Here is a 23,414-nt window from a genome sequence, read left to right as displayed (position 1 = left end):
AAGTCTGATAAACATGCAGGTGACTGTCACAATTTCCCCCTCACTGTACACTCTGTCACTGTAAATCACCCAGTGTATCATCTTAGTAGGTCCTTGTCTACTCCTTCTCCATTATTCTGAGCATTTCTAAGCTAATTTTTATTCACAAAATATTATGGCCAGTAATTCTAGCCATTTTTCTGGAACTCTTCACTGATCTGTACTGATCTTTTTAGGCCTTTTTGCTTGTTATGGCTTCTTCCTATGTTTTCTCTCTTGCTCCTGACAACTTCTTCATGGATTTCTTTGCAGACAATTTTTTTATTCTTTCTTACCCTGCAATCTTCTCAACCTTCTGCTTCCAATTCTACATCTTATTTTGGAGCAATGCTATCCAACATCCCAGTTTAATGACTTAACTATTAAAATCTCACTCCTGGCCTATCTCCTTCCATCGACTCTACACAAAACCACGAGTGCCTAACATTTCCAGAATGCTCACAAAACTTCTGCCTATTTTGGCTACAATTACCTTACTTTGTTATTTTTTAACTTCAGTCATTTTATTTGCTTCCTGTAACAATCAACCATCATTTTCTGCTACATTTTTACAAAAGCTTTCATTCATTTATGTCTTTCCTGCTAACCCACTCTATGTTACCATTGAAATAGTTGTCTGTGCCCTGAAGTTGCTTTATTTGGATTTCAGCTCTCTCTTTCTTGACCTTCTCTGTTTCATCCTCTTTTATTCTCTACAGATATTTTACAAATCAAGTAAACCCAGATTCTCTGCTTACTGAATTCATTTTACCACCTACTTCTTTAGAAGTATCCATAACTCAAAAAATCAAACTCAAAATCTTTCATAGTCCCAGTTAACTATTTCAGTCAAGTCCCAGAGGGCTAAAGCCCATCTTTCATTTCAGAAAATAATAAAAGTATTGTAGAACAAGTTGGTCTTAACACAACTATTTATTGAAAACACATGTAAAGTTGATATGAAATTTGCAGAATGGGCTAAAGTAGGGCGACAAATAAATAACTTTTGAAAATGCATTGCCCTACTCTCAGATAATGCCTGAAACCTTGCAGAACAATATAAATACACTGCAGTAACTTGATAAGCTGGTTTATGGGGGTTTCTCTTGGATTTCACTAACACGTCTGCTTTCAATTACACAGATGAAAAATAAAGAGCTTTAACATCTTGCTCTTCTCCTGATTGCAATAAAATGTCACTTCTGAAAATGACCTCTTAAAACAAAACTCAACTAAAAACTCAACTAAAAACTAATTTAGAGGTAGCACTCATGTTTTAGAACTGGTAGTATGTGATTTTTTAGGGGCAGATTTTATCTATGGTAACACACAAGAAAGCACAGATTTAGCCTTTTACGTGTCCTACCTCCACCCATATACTTCTTACAAATGTACTGTTGTAAAAGCACATGTAAAAATCATAATCTTAAAATAAAACTCATTCCACAAAGTCAGTGGAACAATTTTTTTTATTACAACAGTAAGCTTCCCCTTAATAGACATGCTTCCAGATGTTTAGTGAGTTAAAACTGTGACTGTAGTACCAAGATGTGCCAAAGAGAGAGCTACAGGATGAACTATTAATACACTGACTGGCCATGGTGATGGAATTAATCTTCTTCATTTTATGGTAGTTGACACATGTTAAGTAATGCAATGTTTACAGTAAAACAAAGTTGTATTATGAAATGTTTTAAGGTTTTAAGATCCTTACTCTTGCAAAGAATGATGTACATACCCTATATTAATGTGCACTGGGCAGTTCCCCTGAAGGCAGTCCCTTCAGTTTCTTCAGAATGAAGACTTTAAGAGCTACTGATGATTTGATGATTCATTAGTAAGGGAAAGCAATTAAGAAAACTGATGGTAACAAATTTAGAAGAAAACTGTATTTCATAAATACGCTATCCTAGTAACTTGGCAATTGTATCACTATAGCACGTAGGAACTCCTCTTTGCTCCAAGGCCCCTCATTCCAGACCTGCAGGGGAGCATAGGCTCTGCCCCAAAGACTTCAACAACGTGACTTCACCATGTAATTACTTCATTTACCTCTAAAACACAGATTATTATTCAATATTCATTAATTATTTCAACCACGTGAAGTCTACTCTTTAAATGATGATCTCCTAAGCTAGAATCCTCACCTGCTTTCAGACATTTAAATCTAATTTTATCCAGTGTACTGTTAAGTTTTAAGAAATAGAAATTCTCAGTCAAATTAGAGTATGGATTCTAATTTGGAAATCAAACCCTGTTATATTTTACTGCTAATTTTTGTGTTAAAAAAAAAAAAAAAAAAAAAAACTGAGCTTATAGATCTAATGACTTCCAGTTTTCTAAAAAATTTGCCAGCAACTAAGGTTAAATGTACAGAGGTTACAAACTGAAATTATTCATGTTCTACAATAAAGCTGAATGGTTAAAATTATTATGTCTGCTCACTGTGACACATCAAAACCACAGTTTTGCTGATGTACTCTGCTGTCTAAGGCAAAGCAGGAGCTGATTTGATTCTGGAGGTGAATGCTTGTCTTCTGACCATTTTGTTCTGTTCCTCTTTAAAATGAGCACTACAATCTCTTTATCAAAGCAGGTATTTTGACAGATATCTGTGACAAGTGCTCTGCTATATGAAAATCCAAGACTCAAGACACTGTGATAGCAACAAATTATTTCCTTCACTGGCTTTTGTCTGCCTAGGCCAGTGACCATGTGTTTCCAAGTACTTGCCCAGAATGTAATGAAACCTCAATGGACCTCTTGAGGTTACTCTAATGGAAAAGTCACTTACCTGTTAGCTGTGATAAATTCATTATCACCATAGGACAAATACTTCCTTTGTCACCTCCTACAAATTAAGATTTGCATGAGATTTCTACAATGAATTAATCAAGTTCACATCCTCTCTTCGGACAGTACTAAGAGATCAGGAAAAAAGTGTGCAGTATGGAAAAGGAGTCATGGCTGGGATCCAGATCCCTGCTTTCAACAGCAACCACATCACACGACATCATTCGTAAATGCTCCACGTTTTGTCTCCAAAAAGCCCGCATCCTTTGCTTCGCTATTCCTCCCTCTCCTCTGGGATTCCACTTAACTGCTGGGGCAGTTTCCCGTGCTTTTCGGGTGTAGCTGTGTCTCCGGCAGATCAGAGCTGACGCCTCTGCTGCCCTCCGCTTTCGGACCCATCACTTCGCGCGGTGCCACCGCCGGGCGCCTCTCGCTGGGGACGAGGGGCGCCGTGCGGTGGCCGCCCCGACATGTCGCGATTCCTGTGATATCCACCGAGCTGCGCTGGATCCCCGGTGGGGGTGTCCGTCGGGCGAACCGACTCACCCTTTCCCCGCGGCACAGCCCGTCCCGTCCGGCAGAGCCTCGTACCGAACCTGCCCGGGGGCAGCGGGACCGGCGGGGGCAGCGGCGGGGCCGGTGCACACCACGCCTTTCCGCTCACTTGGACGTGGCAGCGGCGCTTTAAAGCCTGCCCGGAACGTCCAGGGACGCGGGGAAGAAGGGGGCCCCACGGGGGGCCCCGCGGCCCCATCCCCCGGCAGCGGGGGGACCCGGTGGGGAGCCCCGCAGCCCGTCCCCAGGAGCCCGCATCCGGCGGCGGGTCCCGCCGGGGCAGAGCGCGGCGGCTCGGGGGGCTGGAGCCGCTGCCGCACTTACCTTGTCCCCGGAGCGAAGGCAGCAGCGCCAGGAGCAGGAGCAGCCGCAGCGGCCGGGCCCCGCCGAGGTTGTCCATCGGCGGGGAGCGCTCGCTCCGAGCGGGTCTCGGCTCTCCTGCGGCGTCCAGTGGGCTCTCCCTTTTCGCTCGCTGCTGCTGCTGCTGCTGCTATCCCAGCCGCCCAAGACCGGTTGGAAAGGAGCTTGCAGGAACCCCCCGCTCGGTGGGCTTTACAAAGATTTAATTCAGTGCCTGCCCGCTTAATTATACAGCCTGCAAGTGCTCGGCAGAACAGAGCCGTCACCGCAGCTCGGAGGCACGAACCCTGTTGCTTCTGATACCCCGCCGCCCCCACACGCTCTGAAAGTGACTCCCTTGAGCTCGGAAAGCGGCAGATCCTCAGCGTGAACCTCGGGCCGGCGTGACTGATTCTGTGAAAGAGAAGTGCAGCGACTTCTCTCGTTTCCAAGTAGGAGAAAGCCACAAACAAAGGCAAGGCAAAGTAAAATAAAACAAAAGAAACCACCTAGCAGAGGTTTAACCTCTAAAGGGGAAATATTCAACCCCCCTTTCTAGGTCTTTCCGTGGATTTTACCCCAATACAGCTTTTGTCAACCAAATATGATTTTTAAAAGGAGAGAGATTTCGAAAATCTTTCAATGAAATTCAGAGGGGAAAATAAAAATCCCTTCTTCCCTCCCCTACTCTTAAGAAGTCAGGATAAGAATTTCAACCCAAATTAGGCAGCTCTGATTTCTCTCCCCTCCCTTTTTTTTTCATCTTCTTTTTTTTTTTTTTTTTTTTTAACCTCCTTATCTTATTTAAACAGGAACACAAATACTGATAGTGGTCAAAGGACCCAGTTGGCAATGCTGTTGCTGAGATCTTTCAGATAATGAGAGGGATAATATTTGCAGGCAAATGGAGATGGAAGCACACAGAGAGTTCAACCCCCCTGTATACTTTGCCCTCGATTTTACACAAACTAAGAGTTGGAAGTCATTGTGTGTTTGCTTGCAGGTTGTGCCACGTGGACTCTGATTGGGCTATTCCTCTTGTAAATACTCAATAATGCAACTTTTGAGTATCTCCTCTCAAAATGTCCAAATGGAAAATGTGTTTAAGGCAGTAAGAGTTGAATGTGTGTTTTCCTCCACACCAAGTTATTTGTACTTTTCTAACACAAGAACATTAATACTGCCATAAGGCCAAGAGTCCAACTATCTCAATAGCCTGTCTTCAGCCACAGTTGTAAAGTAGTGGAAGAGCATGAATAAGGAAAACACACGTGATAATTGTCACAATTACTCTCCCAGCCTTCAGTTCCTTTGAGTTTGGAGCATTTCCTCAGTGAAATGCGTACTTAGTAGCCCACAGTGAAATTCTATTCCAGGTATTTATCATGTCTCCCCATGAGTTCTTGTAAAACTTTATCATCCAAAATACCCTTTGGCAGCTGTTTTCATGGACTTACCAGTGACTGTGTGAAGGGCCATTTCCTTTTGTTCCTTTTGAACCTGGTTCCAACGCCCTTCTGGCGCTGCCTCCCACATATACTGCAGAAAGAGTTATCCAAGAACTGACCTCCATCCACACTCAAAATGCCCACATTGTCTTCCTTTAACTGCTGGGGTTTTTTGTTTGGTTTGTTGTTTGGGTTTTTTTTTGGTTTTTGGGTTTGTTTTGTTTGTTTTGATTTTTGGGGTTTTTGTGTGGGTGTTTTTGGGGGAGGTTTGTTGATTTGGGCGGGTTTTTTGTTTGGTTTGGTTTTTTGGGTTTGTTTTTTCTGTGGTGGTTTTTGTTGTTGTTGTTTTTGGTGGGTTTTTTTTGGCTGGTTTTCTCCTCTCTGTTTTATTGGGAAGGGGCAGCTGGAAAAGTGGAAGAAGGATGGATGGCTGATTTTATTTGTGGGGGGGTGGGATTTTAGTTGGAGGATTTTCTACATATGCATGTTTATTACTCTGTCTTCTTTAAATGCCCTAACTCAGTTTAAAAGGATTTTACATCAGTTACAGTGGGACCTTGCCAGTGTTTCATTCCAACCTCCAAGTTACCATTTTTCATATATCAGACAGCTGGGAGAGACACCTAACAAAAATTACACCTTGTCTAAAATTCGTGCCAGTTTACTGAACCAGAGGAATCCCCTCTATAGTACTTCTGGGTTCAGTTCAATATTGCCTTATTTCAGTCTACATTATAACCTCCCCTAATTGATTAAAGGTGGATAGAAAGAACTTCACCCAGCATGCCTAAAACAGTGTAAAGTCATGCATAGTAGCCTGTCCACACATGGAGTTACCCTGATTAACACCATGTGTGGACATTTTTACTCCAGAGTAAGAATTCCTTGCTCCCGTTTAGTTTGCCACCACAAACTATACCAGAAATGAGGCAAATTTAAATAAAAGTTTAAGAGGTATTTCTAGAAAACATCATGGCTATGGTCATCTGCAGGTCTGACAGTAGGTTTTTCCTTGGTTTGCTTAATACACATTTCCACTATAAATTGGCACTCTCACCTACAGTCAGATTGAGAGGCCTCGAGTACATGTGATTCCAATTACTGACCCCAAGCTTTGTAATGAGCTGAGCCATGCACTGCAGGCTCAATCCAGAGGTTCTGGGAGTCAGTGGAAAGCAAGGGCTTATGAGAGGGAACATTTTGCATAACAACATTTTTTTCTTGTATCTGTTTGTAAAGGCTGTGTAATCTTTTGTGTAGCTCTAAAACAAACAAATTCTTTAATGAGGATTTTGTTTCTACTTCAGAAGAATAAAAATCATTTGCAGGAGCTCAGATTAATGAGTAATGACAGCGTAACAAATAATTGTGCAAGTCATTTCCAAGGGTCCTGTTGAGAGTAGATACATGCAAGTAGATTGACAAAGAATTTAGAATTACTTTATCAAATCCAGCCATCTATGGCAGCAGGTTCACAGCTGCCATTTGGCTACTTAGGAATTCTTGAGATGGCCTGATTAAGTCTCTGTAAGGGCATCAACCTCTGTCTAATGAACAAAGCTGACACGAAGTCCCAGCTGTTGTGCCTTCCAGCTCATCTCTTTTACTGCAGCTCCCAAAGCCTGATTTTCTTACCACTCCACCTATCTGTCCCAGAAATTGAGTGAAAGAAAGGGAAATGAAACTGCACTATCTTTCCTGTTTTCAGGAAGAATGTTGCAAGGAATTTAATAGACTCATCTAGAAATTAGATCTAACTGTAGATTTGTAACTGTAAAGAGAAACTCTTGGGCCCTATGGCAAAAAATGAAGCTACATATTGGCTCTTGTTATGTGGTGCATTAAAGATGCATAAAAAGGCCTCTTTTCCTACTTAATAGGAAGAATACATCACTGATTGGTACAGACACACAAGGATTAAGAGGATTCATGTGGATCTTACTGTCTCCCACTGTAAATATAAGACCTCAAACTCTACAGTAGGTAAATCCATGGCTGTTGGAGTACAAATGAGCACTCAGCTTAGCTCCAAACACTAGTATGAGCATGGTACAACTGACTTTTGGCTTCTTTCCTGCCTGGAGCAGGAAAAGAAAAAGAAACTTAGCACAGTTTTCGGAGATGGATGCACAGTAATCCTTGGTTCTTTTTTGAAATGGCTACTGTCATTACAGATAACAATTGCTTGCTTATTTTGAGTCAAACTCAATGTAGTATAGTTTTTAATAGCTCTCTGGGCTTGTACTCATGTTGAAGTTGTCACTTTGTGCATCACCACTGATCATAAAAGCCCTTTGGGTAGTACCACTTGGGGACACTTTACATGCACTTTCCATATCCTTGTCAGGGATTAATTTGGAATAAATCAGGATGCAGGCACATCCCATCCTCAAATCCCAAACTACGAAACATCAATACCAAATGGCTCCCAGCCTAGGTAAACAAAAGGAAATGGGAGAGCTGTGAGCCTCTGTTGCCCTACAAGTCCAAAACTGCACCTCCAAGAAGGCCCACCCAGACACCACCACCAGGCTTGTTATAGCATCATGCAGCTAAAGGCAGAGCTGGAATTCCTTCTGGAATAATTACTATGTCATTCAAAACAATCCTAACTTTAGACTGTTTTTAATATAAAATGCATTACATATAAATAGAAATACCTAAATAAATAATATTTTATAAATATATATATATGTGTGTTTGTATATGTATATGTATATGTATAATTACATGGATGCCAGTAGTCCAAGCTACTACGCCATTTGCATTTGCAAGAAATACAGATGCTTGTATCCAAACAAGGGAATCTACCTGGGCTCTATGTTTCAAATGCCTAAAGTCTGTCAGATGAGGCTTGGCTTATCTTCAAGAGCTTTCCTTGTCACAGACAAAACCTCTTTTCACACTTTGCATGGATCAGTTAAATATTCCAGGCTGGGACTCATAACCCTGAGTCCTTTTCAACAACATTGCTTCTATGCAGGCTGAGGTTTTGCCCATTTTGGAGTTTGTATCCATTTTTTTTACAGGTAGACTACATTTTCTTTTCTCTCCTGTCTGATTTAGGGAAATAGATACAGCTCTCCTGGACACTCAGAACACACACTGGTTGTCCATTAATATGTATGGGGACTGCTTCCAAGATAAGAGGGGAGTTTATCTGGGCATAAAGGAATGCTTTGATGATCCATGTCACTTCCCTTGTGGCATTATTTGTAGAATTCAGGAATAACTCAATCTGACATTCATGGGGCATTTCCTGCCTCTCCTTCTAGAGATGCATCCTCCCAGTCTCTCAGATCTCACTTCCCATAAATTCCCTTTCCCCTTCTAAACTTTCCCATGTTCCCACACACTGAACTAACCAGATGTGTGGATCTGCAAGGTGTTTTCCATGACCTGAGCCCTAGGAAGGCTGGGATCCTTTGGATAAGCTGGAGAACAGTGTGAGTCATGCACACACAGGTAGGAGGGGACAACGGCATCTGCTTTAGACTCTGCTTGGAGCCTCCACAAACCCAACAACAGCAGGGATCAGTCACTATTTTAGCTGCAGTCTAAATGAAATCTCATTATAAAGAGTGGGGAAAATTCATCAGTAAAGTAAATGGCTATTCTGGTTAAGGCCATTTCCCCTCCTGATAACCCTGGTAAATCTGAACTCCATTCCTTGTCAAAGAAAAGTAATATCTGATTATGTGACCCAATTATCTTTGGGCACCAGAAAATATACAAATGAATATAAGACATTTCAGTCTTGAATAAATAAAATCCCAGAGTCAGTTGTACCTACTAGCTTCAAACTAGGAGTAGTTTTCCATGTTTCCTCATGGTCACTGAAGACCTGCATCATTCAGTGCTGTTTCTTCATTGTTTTATGAATTTGCTGTATTATTACAAGTCTTTTTGCATAGTTCTAATAAACAAGAACCCATCCTACCCAACTGCAAACAATTCCAGCTTGCCAACAAACCTTTATCTTATCAGTAGAAACTGATTTAAAACAGTATAATTGTAAGCAGGCAGCCAGTGGAAAGAGTATGAACACTGATAAAACTCTGCAACAAATTCATGTGTACTCATTTCCTCCTTCTCCACCAGTTTCACAGATAGCCTGTTTCTTTTCCTCAGTCTCAATTGCCTTATCAGAGATCCTCAAACTTTATTTACTCATGTGCCATATCTTTTAGACTTCACAGCCTTGGGCTGAATATCTTTGTCCCAGGAACCCAAGATCATTCTTGGTGGTCTGATTCTACAAACACATGTTAATAATACTATTTACAGGGAGTGTGGCTTCCATTTACAAAATGCTGACACAATTCTGAGCAGTGGCTATGAGAGAGGACCTTAATAAACATGAATTTAAAAGTTATTGTAGTGTAGCAAACTGTTTAGAATAAAAATATTATAAACTTACCATATTTTCTGGCACAATTCCACAGAAACTGGTTGATACCTGGTGTGTGTGAAATTTGTACACACTGGGTTTTAATTGGAAGGGTGAATGGATCAGAAGATCTATGTACAGCTGCAAATTATAAATATTGAATGAGCTTCATGTTCCATGCTGTGTGTGCCCTGTGGTTCTCAGGACAGGCAGTTTCATTTCTATGTACTCCATCATTAGCCACAGCCTGTGTGGGTGAGGAGGCTTGCTCAGAGTCTTTGGAGAGCTATAGTATACTCTAAGTTTTGGATAACATTGAGTTTTTCTGTCTATCAGGGACTACTCTGTCATTCCTTTCTTAGCTCCTGGGTGGGCTCTGGAAGCAGAGTAAGCAACAAAATTTAGGTTCTGGCTAAAAGAACTTGAAACAAATAACCCTTTCTTTTCCAGACTAGCCTTTCCTCACACTCTTATTTATTTTGACTTTGATCTCACAACTGTTCTTTCATATAGCCATAGAGTTTGGGATTGGGTCAATGAGACATTCCTGCAAGAGGGAAGAACAGCCCCCAAGTGAATGTATGGAAATAGGACGTGGCATACAGGCAGACAGCAGCAACTTACACCAAAAGGGGGTAGAAAAAACATCCAGGTTGCTCACAAAAATGACCCCCCGCACCCTGAAAGTCCTAAATATTTAGGAATTAATTATCCAGGAGAAATGTGGCCTGCATAACAGCAAGTTTGAGCAGACTTTAACAGACATTCTGTTTCTAGCTCATTCTCTCTGGCTTCTGAGATATCTTTTGGCCAAATACTGGGCCTCTTGGTGCCTCATGTTGTCTATAGGGATAACCTGATTTGTAAAATGTTTTGAGTTTCATAAAATTAAACAAGGTGCATAAGAATTAGTTGTTAGAAACTAGCAACTTTAAGCCATTAGCTTCCCAAGATTGTGGTATGAAGTATTTTAGGCCAATTTTAATTTAACTTCTATTTCCCCTGTTTCAAAGCAGCATCCTATATAGTCTATATTACAGTAACATTAGTGTTTAGAATAGCTCTTGTATTTTCTCCAAACTTAGAAATGTACAGGCACATTTCCAGCCAAATAGCAGATACAGACATTTGCTGGGTAGTTATTTGTACTCTACTTCTGAAATATTCCACAAACATACAGGCTGTCATTATCAAGATCTGACTTGTGCATGTCAGTAACAGTTGCATTGCAAGTCAGAAAACAGGGCTCTTTCAAATAGATATATTTGGGGGGCTATATAAAATGTGTCTTAACTCTCCTGCAGCAAACAGGTCGTATGAAAAGCATTTGCAGAATAATTTACATGAATCCAGAAAAAGCAATGCCTTTATTCATCTCTGTTTATTTGATATACTGTATTTAATAGCTCTGCTAAAGACAAGTGAAAGCTTGGCTCTATGGAAATCTTTGGCAAAATTCCCACTGACTTCAGTGGGGCCAATGCTGTTAACTCTTCCCTACAAGGAAAATCCAGATTGCCTAGGAAGCTGGCTTGCCTCTGCTAAGACCTCAATCCAGACTGCTTACAAGTTGAACTGACTTAGTACAACTACGAAAGCTGTTATTCTTGAGATTTTGCCAAATCCTCAAGATAAAACTAGCATAATAAATTATCCCTAAACTTTTACCCTGGAGTAAATCAAAACTTCTCATTTTGTAAATGAAAGCACCTATGTAGACTTCCATATTCCTGTGGTTTCACTGACAGTTTTACAGAAATTAAAAAATTTATTATTATTTTCAAAAACAAACTCCTGCTTATTAAATGAACACTGATTAAACATTCTGCCTCCAAGTTTGATAACTCATTATAAATACACTAAAATATATAAAATTTGTTGAAATATAAGTATATTGTTTTGTATCTTCTGAAACTATCAGAATTAAGGATGATTTATAGTCTGTGAGGAAAGGCTAAGTGAATTGGGATTGTTCAGGTGACATAATTGCCCCTTCCAGTACCTGAAGGGAGCCTAGAAGAAAGATGGAGAGAGACTATTTACAAGGGCCTGGAGTGTCAGGACAAAGGGCAATGGTTTCAGACTGACAGAGAGTAGGTTTAGATTGGATATTAGGAAGAAATTATCTGCTGTGAGGTTGGTGAGGCCTGGCACATGTTTCCCAGAGAAGCTGTGGATGCCTCATTGCTGAAAGTGTTCAAGACCAAGTTGGACAGGGCATGGAGCAACCTGGGATGGTGGAAGGTGTCCCTGCCTGTGGCAGGGGGTGGAATGGGATGGGCTGTAAGTTCCCTTCCAACACAGTCATTCTATGATTTAAATATATGTATATTCCAGACCAGTTACTACACCAAACCATTCAGTTCTTTATTCCCATCAAAATACAAAGATGACTTTGTGAATAGGAAAAAAACACAAGGAACTTAATTTAATGTGGAACAGAAAATTCAGCAACATTGTGATAGTGCAATAAAACCCCTAAAACTCCAGCTGTGGAGAGTTCTCTTTATAAGTTATACAAGGATGGTCCATATTTAGAGTCCTTGGCTAAACACACAGAATGCAGACCCATGTTAGTGTTCATTGACTAACTCTGTGTTCTCTTGCAAAGTCTTTGTAGCTGCTTTCCTTTTGAACTCTGTGAAGTTTCACAGTAGATGTTCAAGTTCTGTTGTTCTGATCATAGCTGGAAGAAATTGGACTGTTTGCTCTGAAGCAGCAAAGCTAAGAATAGCTTTAACTTTGCAAAGAACTGCCACCGAAGAAACTGGTACTATTTCTGTTGAAGTGCTGTAGGACTTGTTCTCATGGGATGGTATGTAGCCTGATTTCAATACAGCCAAACACTTCATCACTCTTTAACAGGCTTATTAACTTCACTGGGATTACTCACACACCTTAATTTATATTTGCCCTTAAATTCTTTATTGAACTGGGTTATATAAAGTGTCCTAAAAAAATAGTCCACTCATGTTTTTTATTTTCCAAAATGTGTGTTAAGAATTGTATTTTTTCACTATGATTTCTGAAGCCAGCATTTGCCAGACTCCATAACAGGTCAAAAGAATCTTTTTCACACACATGCTGTTCATGCCTCCTTCTGTATTTTCTGACAGCTCACAGAATCTGGCATCCTTTTCATTTCACTGCCTGTCACAGTGAGCTGTTTCCTTTCCTAGTAAAGCCAGCCTTACTAGAAATGTCTGTAAATTCTCTTCTGGTTTGCTGCTCTGTTTCTAGTAAAAAAAAAAAAATCATGCTGGAGTTTTCACTGCCAGATTTCTCTTCATTCCTCAATTGAGGAAGAGAATCCAAATAGTAATGTCAGCATTGCTTTCATATGTCAATCATATGTAGATTTTCAAAAGAAAAGAAAAAAGAAAATTTCCCCCTATATTCTGAGTTTATTTATTCTGTGAAGGAGGCAATGACTGTTCTTTTTAAAGAGCTAGCAATCTTGGCATTCAGTTTTTCTTCAGAATTTACTTTCACAGAGAACACACACAAGAATGTGTTTTTATCTCAGGTAAGTGTACCCCATATTCATTTTCTTCATGAGTGAAGATACAGGAGTAGGGACATTCAGATTACAAATAAACCCATTAGCACCTTGTCTCAACCCCCCTGACAGTTGTTCATCGTGTTTTACTTAAGTCATGTCTTCCAGGCATGGTTCTACATAGTGGAATCACTCCTTTATTGGCTTATGTGGATATTAGCTGGCCACTCGTGGACATTTGTAAATCCAGACCCCTAGATATTGTCTTCATATAAACAGCAACTAGCAGTAGTAATGGTCTATGAAATATAAATAAAAGCCTAAATAATTCATCTGATCTCTCTTCCTACATTCCCGGGCTCCCCCTCACACAATATAATTAATATTTACCTTAGACACCAGATAAAATACTGGAGCTTTAAGCTGTCAGAGCTGCTAATACCCTCTCATCAGACTGATGGCTTTTGAGATGAAAGATTAACTAGAGATCTTTCCTGCTAGAAAGACAAGTTTCTTCTCAAGAGCACTGCCAGGATAGAAATGAGACTTAATTATGTATGTGACTTCAAAAAGCCCTCACTGTTTTATCAGCAGGATGGCAAGGTCAGAAAGTACTTATGAGAAAGATTTTATCACCCTTTATAATGTTTTTAGAATTACATTATTTTTCAAGTTTATTGTGAATATTCACAGCATTTTCTCATGCCTACTTACAATATTATGTCCCACATTGCCCTTCCAACCAGACATATGATGACAGAGGAATGTCAAAATACCTCTTCCTACATTTTTTTTAACTGGTAAGTCCTAGAGAAAACTTCTTTCCTGTCTATAAACCGTCATCTATGAAGCTTCCATTTAAGACATGGCTGAAAAACAACAATATGTAGTCTTCTTCCACCTCAGGCTGATGTTTCATTATTTCATACTTGCTATTCTTTGGGGGGTTTTACCCCTTCTTCCCCTTTACACTCATTTTGATGATTGCTTTGGCTGTCATGGAACCATGGAACTGTATTCCATGGTTACACTCTACTTTTATGACACACTGATTAATATAAAGTACCTTCAAGGTCCTTTGTTCTGTTTGAAGTTCTGTTTACAATCTTTGTTATTAACTGTCATGGTTTGACACTGGCCAAATGCTAGGCACTCATGACAGCCACTTTCTTGCCCTCCCCTGCCACAGCTGGGCAGAGGAGAGAAAAAAATTAAATAAATAAAGGGTTCATGAGTTGAGATAAGGATGGGGAGAAAAACACTCCAAGGGAAAAACAGGCTAGGCTTAGAGATACAAAGTGATTTTATTACGAACAAAATCAGAGGAGGATAATGAGAAGTAAAATAAGGCCTTAAAACACCTTTGCTTCCCCCAGCCCCTCCCTTCTTCCCACCGACAGTGCAGGGAGACAGGGTGTGGGGGTTTTGGTCAGTTCATCACCCAAGGTTTTCTTCTGCTGTGCAGGGAGAGGAGTCCTTCTCCTGTGAGACCATGATGTCCCTTCCCACACGAGACAGTTCTCCGTGAATTTCTCAGCGTGGTTCCACTCTCGTGAGCAGCAGTCCTCCCAAAACTGCTGCAACGTGAGTCGCTCCCACAGGCAGACAATCCTCCTAAAACTGCTGCGGCGTGGGTCTCTCTTCCACGGGTGCAGTCCTCCAAGGCCAGGCTGCTCCAGCCTGGAAGCAGGGCCTCCTCTCTCTGCCAGGTCTCCCAGTGGATCACAGCCTCCTCCAGGCATGCACCCACTCTGCCCTGGGCACCTTCCCCAGGGGCTGTGGGTGGATCTCTGCATCCCTATGGATCCCCAGGGGCTGTGGGTGGATCTCTGCATCCCTGTGGATCCCCAGGGGCTGTGGGTGGATCTCTGCATCCCTGTGGATCCCCAGGGGCTGCAGGGGCACAGCTGCCCCAGCCATTACTGCAGAGGAATCTTGGCTCTGGCAGCTGGAGCTCCTCCTCCCCATCCTTCTCCACTGACCTCCGTGTCTCCATGTTGTTTCCCTCACACATTCTCATCTGCTCTTCTCTGGCTGGAATAAACACTTTGTGTTACTTTGTTTCGATTTTCTTCTTAAATATGTTATCACAGAGGCGTTACCATCATCTCGAATTGGCCCAGTCTTTGCCAGTGGCATGTCCATCTTCAGAGCCATCAGGGATTGGCTCTGCCAGATATGGGGGAAGCTTCCAGCAGCTTCTCACAGAAGCCACCTCTGTGGCCACCCCACTACCAAAAACCAGGCTGTGCAAAACCAACACATTAACAGACACAGATGAGAAACGTCCACATCAGCCTGCAGCAAATCTAAGCTCTGTATTATGAGCACTTGAGAACCAGAATGCACACACAATGATTCTTATCGATCTCTGTCTGTCCCATGGGACACTCTTCAAAATACAGTTTTTCAAGATTTATTTGGAATATAAGGAAATGTTCAGGCAATTTGGGTTTGTCTAGCTTCCATTTTTATATGTTTGTACTAAGTTTGGCTTTGGCATTCCTATGTACCACCCAAGTTGTATTTTATTTGGAGGCATTTTCATGGTGCTCCTCTCTACTTTGGGGGACTCAGCAAAGGAATACATGTTTTGCACTTTGCAACATGGAACTGGAGCTGTCACTATAGCATATATAATTATAGTTAGATACTGAATTGGCTAGGTACTGCTATTTATCTCGAGAACAGCATATGTGTTTTCTGGGACAAACACAACCACCTTCTCTTTTGACTCTAATGCCTATGAAAAGCACCCATAATTACTAGTGAAACACCACAAAAGTGTCAAGTTTGAGCACGTGTTTCTTTCCTTTTTTGTTTATTTTTGTATCTATGCATACATTGTTGTACTGGCCTGGCTCTTTCTACAACATATGCCCAATTTCAGCTGAAAAGCTCAGGAGGTTAATGTTCAGTGTCTCCCAAAATGAAAAATTCTTGTTTAGAAGACCTTTTGTACACTTCAGGAAGTTACATGGTTTTGCCTTCAGACTCTTACATTCCAACCATAATTTCAGGGAAAGACTGAACAGATACCAAGTCTAAAAACTCATCCATGGCATGAAGAAAAACAAAAGTGATATAATAAGCAAAAATGCAATGGAAGCACAAATATCTATATGTCAAGATTCTCAATCTTATGGCTCATGTAAATCCTCATGATTCCACTATTTGCATCAACATTGTGGCAATTTACAACAGAAGAGGATTGCCAACTTTTGGGGAAAAAAAGGAGGTGCAGTATCCGATTAATTCCTATATATAAGGTAGGAAGTTTATTAGTGTTGAAGTTTAATATTGTTGTTGAGAAGGGAAGGGAAGGGAAGGGAAGGGAAGGGAAGGGAAGGGAAGGGAAGGGAAGGGAAGGGAAGGGAAGGGAAGGGAAGGGAAGGGAAGGGAAGGGAAGGGAAGGGAAGGGAAGGGAAGGGGGAAGGGAAGGGAAGGGAAGGGAAGGGAAGGGAAGGGAAGGGAAGGGAAGGGAAGGGAAGGGAAGGCCTTTTAAAGTTTGAAACTTAGACTTGGAATAACACCAATCAATGTAAAGTCAGACCTTTAACACTTCATGGTATAGTGCACTACACTGAGATGTAATACTTAAAAATACTGACACTGCTTGTAAAATCATATATATGACTTGGATTTAAAGTTCTTTCTGTTATTACATTTCCCGTCTCCTTTTTTATGCTTTTTTTTTTCAGAGTAAAAACTTCTTACAGCCTCTGCTTCAAATACAAGAAAATCTGGTCCCAGATGTTACTAATTGGGAACAGGTTAGCAGAGAGATTTACAGAGAGATGCCTGAAGTTACAAATCATCATGTGGGATCTGACAACAGCCTGTTTCACTGGGCTGTTTCATTTCATTGTATGACAATAAGCTTTAACCAGTACCACGCAAAGCACAGAGGACACATTTAAGTAGGGAAATTACATTAATATAGGTCTTTCTAAAAGCTCGTAGTGTTTGCAACGTACCAAGTACCATGTAAATATCTCTCTTCTAGAGAGATTCAGCATAAGCACAAACCAAAAAGAGAAGTACATTAATCAGTGTCTTTTGTTTATTAACACCTGAAATTTAAAAATTAAATTTAAGGAGTTAAATGTCTTTCAGCAGATCACTAGTTAAAGAACATTTCAAAATTAATATTCTCTAATAAACACAATATTTGGAGAGGGAAGGAGGAGTAAAGGGAACTGCAGTTAGTTATGACGTAGGTTTGCTTTTGCTGCTGCAATCAGCAGGAACGTTGCCATTAATTTCAAGGGTAGAAAGACTAAGCTAACTACATTACAGTTGCACTAAATGAATAAACAGAAATACTTCCTGCCCATGGGATTAAAACACTGCATTAAAACAAAAATACTTAATTTAAAATCTAGTCCTTAAAAAATAAAATTATCAAATTACAAATAATCAAGACAGTTCTGCACATTTACATGCAAGCTTAGTCCAGTCCAAGCTTTGACCACTGAAGTCAACTAACAATTCTCAACACATTTCAATTGGTTGAAACTGCCAGATGGTACTCACTATTGGCCAATTATTTAACTAAGTTATTAACAGTTGTGTTCCATTAGAAATGTTTACTTCAAATTTATAAGGCTTTTTTTCCTACTATACAATAAAACAATGCAATTGCACATACAAATTCTGGCATGCTCCCAATGACAGTATTTTGTGAGCCTTTTTGTCCATTTTCCTGTGTTTCATGTTAGTCATTAGCCCTGGTGCTAATTGTGAGTAAGACAGAAAAACAGTGGGAGTTTTCTTTCATTTTCTTTTCATTGTCTCAAATGAATATATAAGAATTTGGGTCCATTGAAATATACTGCAAAATTCTCCTTACCTCATAGGAAATAGGATCCAATCCAAGTTATGTGAAACATTTTCTGTTGTGGAGGTTACTTTAGACATACTCTGCCCAGCAGGCAGTTAATATGAATGCATATCCTAACCATATAATTATTATTTTAACATGTCATTTATTAATGTATAAGTTCTTTTTACTCTTAATTTCATGGCCGTGTGAATATTAAGATCCACATTTGAATCATGCAGTTGAAATACACTGGTTTTAAAAAGAAAGATTTTAAATAGTGAGATCCCATTTTTGCTTTCAAGATCACTTTTGGTCACTAGATCCATAACTTGATATAATTATTCTGACAGGTAACACCAGAAACTCTGACTCCCTTTTCTGTAAGAGAGGTCTTTGGCATACTACGATGTATTGTGGGAGTCACTGGTCTTTATGGAAGATATATCCCTTTGGAAGCATCAGCTAAGGAGATGGGGAGATGGCACCTAAAATTAACTTTCACCAAAAAATCAAGTTTTTCACTTAAAAGAAAATCAGTGTAAATTTTTCACTTAGTACAATCACAAACTGCACCTGAATTCTAACATGGAGTCATCTTTGTGTTGTTTGAAAACTACTCTGTAATTTTTCTGTTCATTTAATCCCTGGTTTCTGTATTGGATTCACGTAAAATCTCCAAACAGAAGAGCTCAGAAGGCTTAACAGTGTATGTGAAATGGAGAAAAGCAAACTGGCATCTTCTTGTAACAATTTCACAGAACATGCAAGTAAGGACACTAAGCTTTTACCAAGCTTTCTTAGAGGATGCTTCAGGGTCTCAAAGGAAGTGCCTCAAGTACCCTTTCAAGCTCAGAATGTCTCCTCTTCAATATTTAGGGAGGAGTGCTTATGTCTGGCTTTGTGGCATCCAGAGTGCCCAAAGCATTACTAGTAATTACTATTAGTTATGAGTTATACATTAAACTCCAGTATGGAAATTAACAGTGAGATTACTGCAAGAATGAAAATCATCATCACATTCTTACTATTCTCCCAAACTTCCTGAAGTACAAAGCAAAGAAGAAACAGACCAAAACATTCCAAAAGAAATGTTTTTGTTTGTACCATCTGTATCCCCTTCTAGCCAGTTTGGCTTCCCAGTGAGGAACAGGGAAAAGAAATCTGCTATGCTGATCAGAAATGTAATTCTCAGACTACACTCAATTAATATTAAAAGATATCCACACACACACAGGTCTCCAGTCTCTCCTGTGGGGAAAAGAAAACAAAGGAATGAAATTTCTTCTCTAGACTAAAATTTTCATTGCTCCTAAACAAGCCCTCTACAGCCCCTTTAGAATCTAAATTTCAAACAGATTTGCCTAGCCCCTCTGATGTATTCAGGGCAACTTTTAAACAGTAAAAGAGTAGTAATATAGTGGAGCCTCTTTGGCAATTTGCCTGAATCCAAACACACATCATCTGTTGGCAAGACAGAAATGGTTTGGTTATGTCAAAAGTGGAATACGTTACTTTAGGAAACAAATTTCCTCTGCAGCAGGAATTTAAACACAAGTAAAGCTCCAAAGTATCTGAACAGTGCTCTTAACTGAACAAGAAAACTTTGTTGAATGAATGAATGAATGAATGAATGAATGAATGAATGAATGTCCCACACACAGGAAGGGATGCAATCTGTCTGAGGATTCAACTAATACACTAGAATACAAAAAAAAAAACAACTAAATGCCACCCTGCAAAACAGTTACTATCATTGTTTATTATAGCTAAAATGTGAGAAAAAATTAAAATAACAAAATTATGATCTGTGCTGCTTGTAATTTAGACTTGAGTCTTAGATGCACTGATGTTGGGAGCAAAATTCTTAGTGAATGTTCCCTCCTGCACTCCAAGCTTCAAAAATACTCTTATTCCAACTTAAAAATTTTGAATTCTTGCACTTTATTTTTTACTAGATAGGCAGACCAAGAAATTGGCTGTCGTACACAATGTGATATTATTTTATTACACATTAATCCGACATTAAGAACTAAAGTGCTTTGCTAACTTTACAGAACATTAGTATTATTATTATTAGGGGTCAATATATACTGCAGACAACAAATAACATAAGCAAAAGACTTACTGTAGTAAGAAAATTCCTAATTTTGTCAGAAATGCTGTAATGTATTGCTAGATATAACATGTACACATATAAAAATACATTAATGTCATTATCAGTCAACAGGAGTTTTTTAGATGAACTCAGCATCCTGAACTATAAGCCTCATTTAATTGTGAATTAAGCAGGTATGTTAATGATGGACAGCATGCTAGCATCTGGATAGACAGGGAATCTTCATTGAATAGACAGTGAAGAGTGATTTCCCTATTTATCCCTTCATTAGTAGCTTTATGCTAATATAACAATATTATTTTCAAAATCCTAAACTTGCATAAATCTCATGAAGTTGGACAAAAAAGAGGATTAATTGCTGTTAATAGATTTAAGCTGAAGTTAATAATGTAAAATATACTTTTTTTAAATCCCTGGAATCCATTAAAGGAAACTGCATTGTGGCTGTGGTGGACTGAATGTTAATCTAACACATATGCTTTGGAAGTGCCCATTCATACATAAATTCTCAGCTGAAATATTTGAAAGCATTATTATAATCTTGTACTGGAATATTCTTCTAGATCTTAAACCGGGTAGTTTTAAGAAATATATGCCTTAAGGAACCACATAATTTTTTGTTGAGTTTTAGCTGAAACAAAAAAACCCCAAGCCCAGTTGGTTCTTCAGAAATAAACCTTCTAAAGGGTTTTGCATTCTAGAGTGCTGTAGCAGCCTCAATGAGTCAGCAAATGAAGAAAGCACTAGTCTGCTTGAATGAACAACATCTGGTTCTGAACTCCCTTTTCCCATACCAGGTTTTTTTCTCATACCAGGCTTTTAAAACAAAAACACGAGTTTCTACTCACGCTATATTGAAAATATGTATGGCAGATAAATAACCTTAAAAAATAACAGAAGACATCAATCCCTAATTGAAGTGCCAAAGTAAATGTAATTTTTACTGTAATCAATACTCTCTGATATTGTCTGTATAGTTTCTTATGCCTCAGTTTTCAGTGACAACAAATACAATTAAATGTCTAAACCAGACTGCAATTTGGTCAGATTTGGAAGCCATTAAGTCCATTTAACTAATTTTGGAAGTCATTAAGTGCCTTAGTACTTTACGAAAATATCAGCTCTAAATTCTTGCTTAGATAGCTAAATAGTTTAATAATACAGTGCACCACATGCCCCAAACAGGTGATTTTGGCCTTAAATTGTGTGATTTTGGTCTTCATTGTTTTTAAAAAAGAAATACTTTATTTGCAGTTCTTAGGAACAGGAATTCAAGCCAGGGGGTCATTTAGACTGGTATTTTTTTTTCTAGCATTAGCTGTAAGTGGATGCTCAGTGAAGAGCAACAGAGAAAAAACAGACGTTTCCTTCAGAAGTCCCTCAGTCTCCAGTTATACGCAGGTCACACGATTTCCTAAGCTTACTGGATTTTTTTTCTGTTTAGTAATCTTAAGTGGATTCCTCTTCAAAGTGTTTGTCCACTTCCCCCTAAAATCCACATAAATATGAGCATCTGCAATGCCTCCTGGTGAGCAGTTCCATGGGGCTACTACTCTTTGCACAAAGAACTGCCATATTTTATTTGTTCTGAAACCAGCTTCATCTGATGGTCCTAAGTTTTTCTATGAAAAGAGACAGGGAACAGCTGACCTCCATCAACTATCCCTGTGATAGCCAGGATCCTGTGGATTTCTTATCAGCCCTCTAAATCACCTGAGTTAAAAATGGCTAGCCTAGTAATCCACCCCTTCTAGAGAAACACCGTATTTTGTTACCTTTTTTGCTTTCGCTGAATATTTTCAAGTTTTAATACATTCCTTTTTGAGATCAAGAGATCAGAACTTGCACAATATCCAAAAAAACATAATTGAACTATAAAGGTACATGGTGGCATAATGGTGTTCTCTCTTTTGTTTTCAGTCCTGAAAATGCCTAACAGTTGATTTGGTTTTATGACTGTCACTGAGCAATGAATCAATGTTTTATGAAACTAAAGATCATAACCTCAGAATCTTGCTCTTGAGTGGGAACAGCTGGTTCAGTTTTACGTGACTCCCGAGTTGTTTTTGCCATATGTTTGATTTCACATTTATTTACTCTGAATTTCAGCTGCCATTTTATTGCCTGGTTATTTAGTCCTATAAGCTCTTCTTTACCATCTCCTCTTCTTCCCTCTACCCTGAATAACTTAGTATCTTCCAAACTTTTAATCTGAATGTTCAAATCTGCTTCTAGATTATTTATGAATACATTGAAGAGAGTAGATCTTAGCACAGTCCACTCCTGAAATTTGCAAATGACTGTTCATTGTAAAAACTACATTTTAGACTTAGTCAATATTTTAGGTGACTTTTTAGCTAAGCAAGGACCTTCCTTTTTGGTCTGTGCTTCTTAATTTTCTTAAAAGTTCTCAGTGACAGACCTCTTTAAATGCACTGCATATCTACAGGAACTATGGCGTGAAATAACAACATGGTCCACAACTGCACTGATCCTCTGAAAGATCACCCAGAGGTCCATAAGCAAAAGTTTCTCGATTCTCTTACATAGATCATATTGAGTTAGGTTTCCCCATTTTAATTTTTATTATGAATTTATAACTGAATTCTGCATGGAACAGATAACTGCACATTATAAAGAGGAACAAATTAGTATTTCCAAACCCAAAAAGGTACCGTTTTACAAATGTGGGGCAATACAGCAAAGAAAGGCACTCACTCAGGGAGGTTGTGGCTGCCCCATCCCTGGAAGTGTTCAAAGCCAGGCTGGATAAAGCCTTTAGAAACCTGGTCTAGTGGGAGGTGTCCCTGCACATGGTAGGGGAGGTTGGGACTATATGATCTTTAAGGATTATTCCAACCCCTTAACATTCTACAATTCCATGATTCTATGAAGCTGCCTTGATTTGGACTTAATCATCTTGGAGACCTTTTCCAACCTTAATGATTCTATTTACATGGGTGGTAAACTAGATAGCTTGGCTTTTACTTTCACTGAATTGTACCATTCTGTAAGCCAAAATCACATTTTACCAAAAATGTAAAGTCAAATGATTCATTCTTTTTCTTTAATTCATATAAGAAAAAGGGCTAATTAATTCATTAGGAAAACCTAGAAACCTGGAAAACTAAAGTTGTCTAGGAAGAAGACTCATAATATTATTTGAACCCTTTCTAGCCAGATAAAAAAAAGTACTTGCAAAAACCTTCAAGGAAAAATACAGCATTTAACTGTGAGTATTTTCATCCCCTATGAAAGAATTTAAAAATAACTGCATTCATTACAGTTACCTTTTTAAAGTGATACCCACAGGCAGTGTTCCACAGCCAGCTACACTACCCTGCATCCTCTTCATACAACACTGGCTCATAGTCCCCTGAAAGCATGACCCAAACAGATACTCTTTCTACTGTCTAAAAGACATCAACTCT

The 23,414-nt window shown here is 39.3% G+C and overlaps 1 protein-coding gene across 2 annotated transcripts in view; it reads right to left on the bottom strand.

Moving 5' to 3' along the window:
• The window catches only part of FBLN1 (fibulin 1), a 74,553-nt gene extending 70,627 nt beyond the window's left edge, over positions 1 to 3,926 (bottom strand). Inside the window, exon 1 of one of the 2 annotated variants that reach the window (XM_053942814.1) lies at positions 3,691 to 3,926. In XM_053942814.1, coding sequence (XP_053798789.1) covers positions 3,691 to 3,766 — 76 coding nt within the window. In that variant the 5' untranslated portion in view covers positions 3,767 to 3,926. The remainder of the gene's footprint in view (positions 1 to 3,690) is intronic. The other variant, XM_053942813.1, reaches the window with a different exon arrangement.
• Between the last annotated feature and the right edge of the window lie 19,488 nt (positions 3,927 to 23,414).

This window comes from Vidua chalybeata, chromosome 5, assembly GCF_026979565.1.
Source record: "Vidua chalybeata isolate OUT-0048 chromosome 5, bVidCha1 merged haplotype, whole genome shotgun sequence".
Taxonomy (NCBI): domain Eukaryota; kingdom Metazoa; phylum Chordata; class Aves; order Passeriformes; family Viduidae; genus Vidua; species Vidua chalybeata.
Note: the sequence above shows the minus strand (reverse complement) of the source record. Positions and strands in the feature narration are given on the sequence as shown.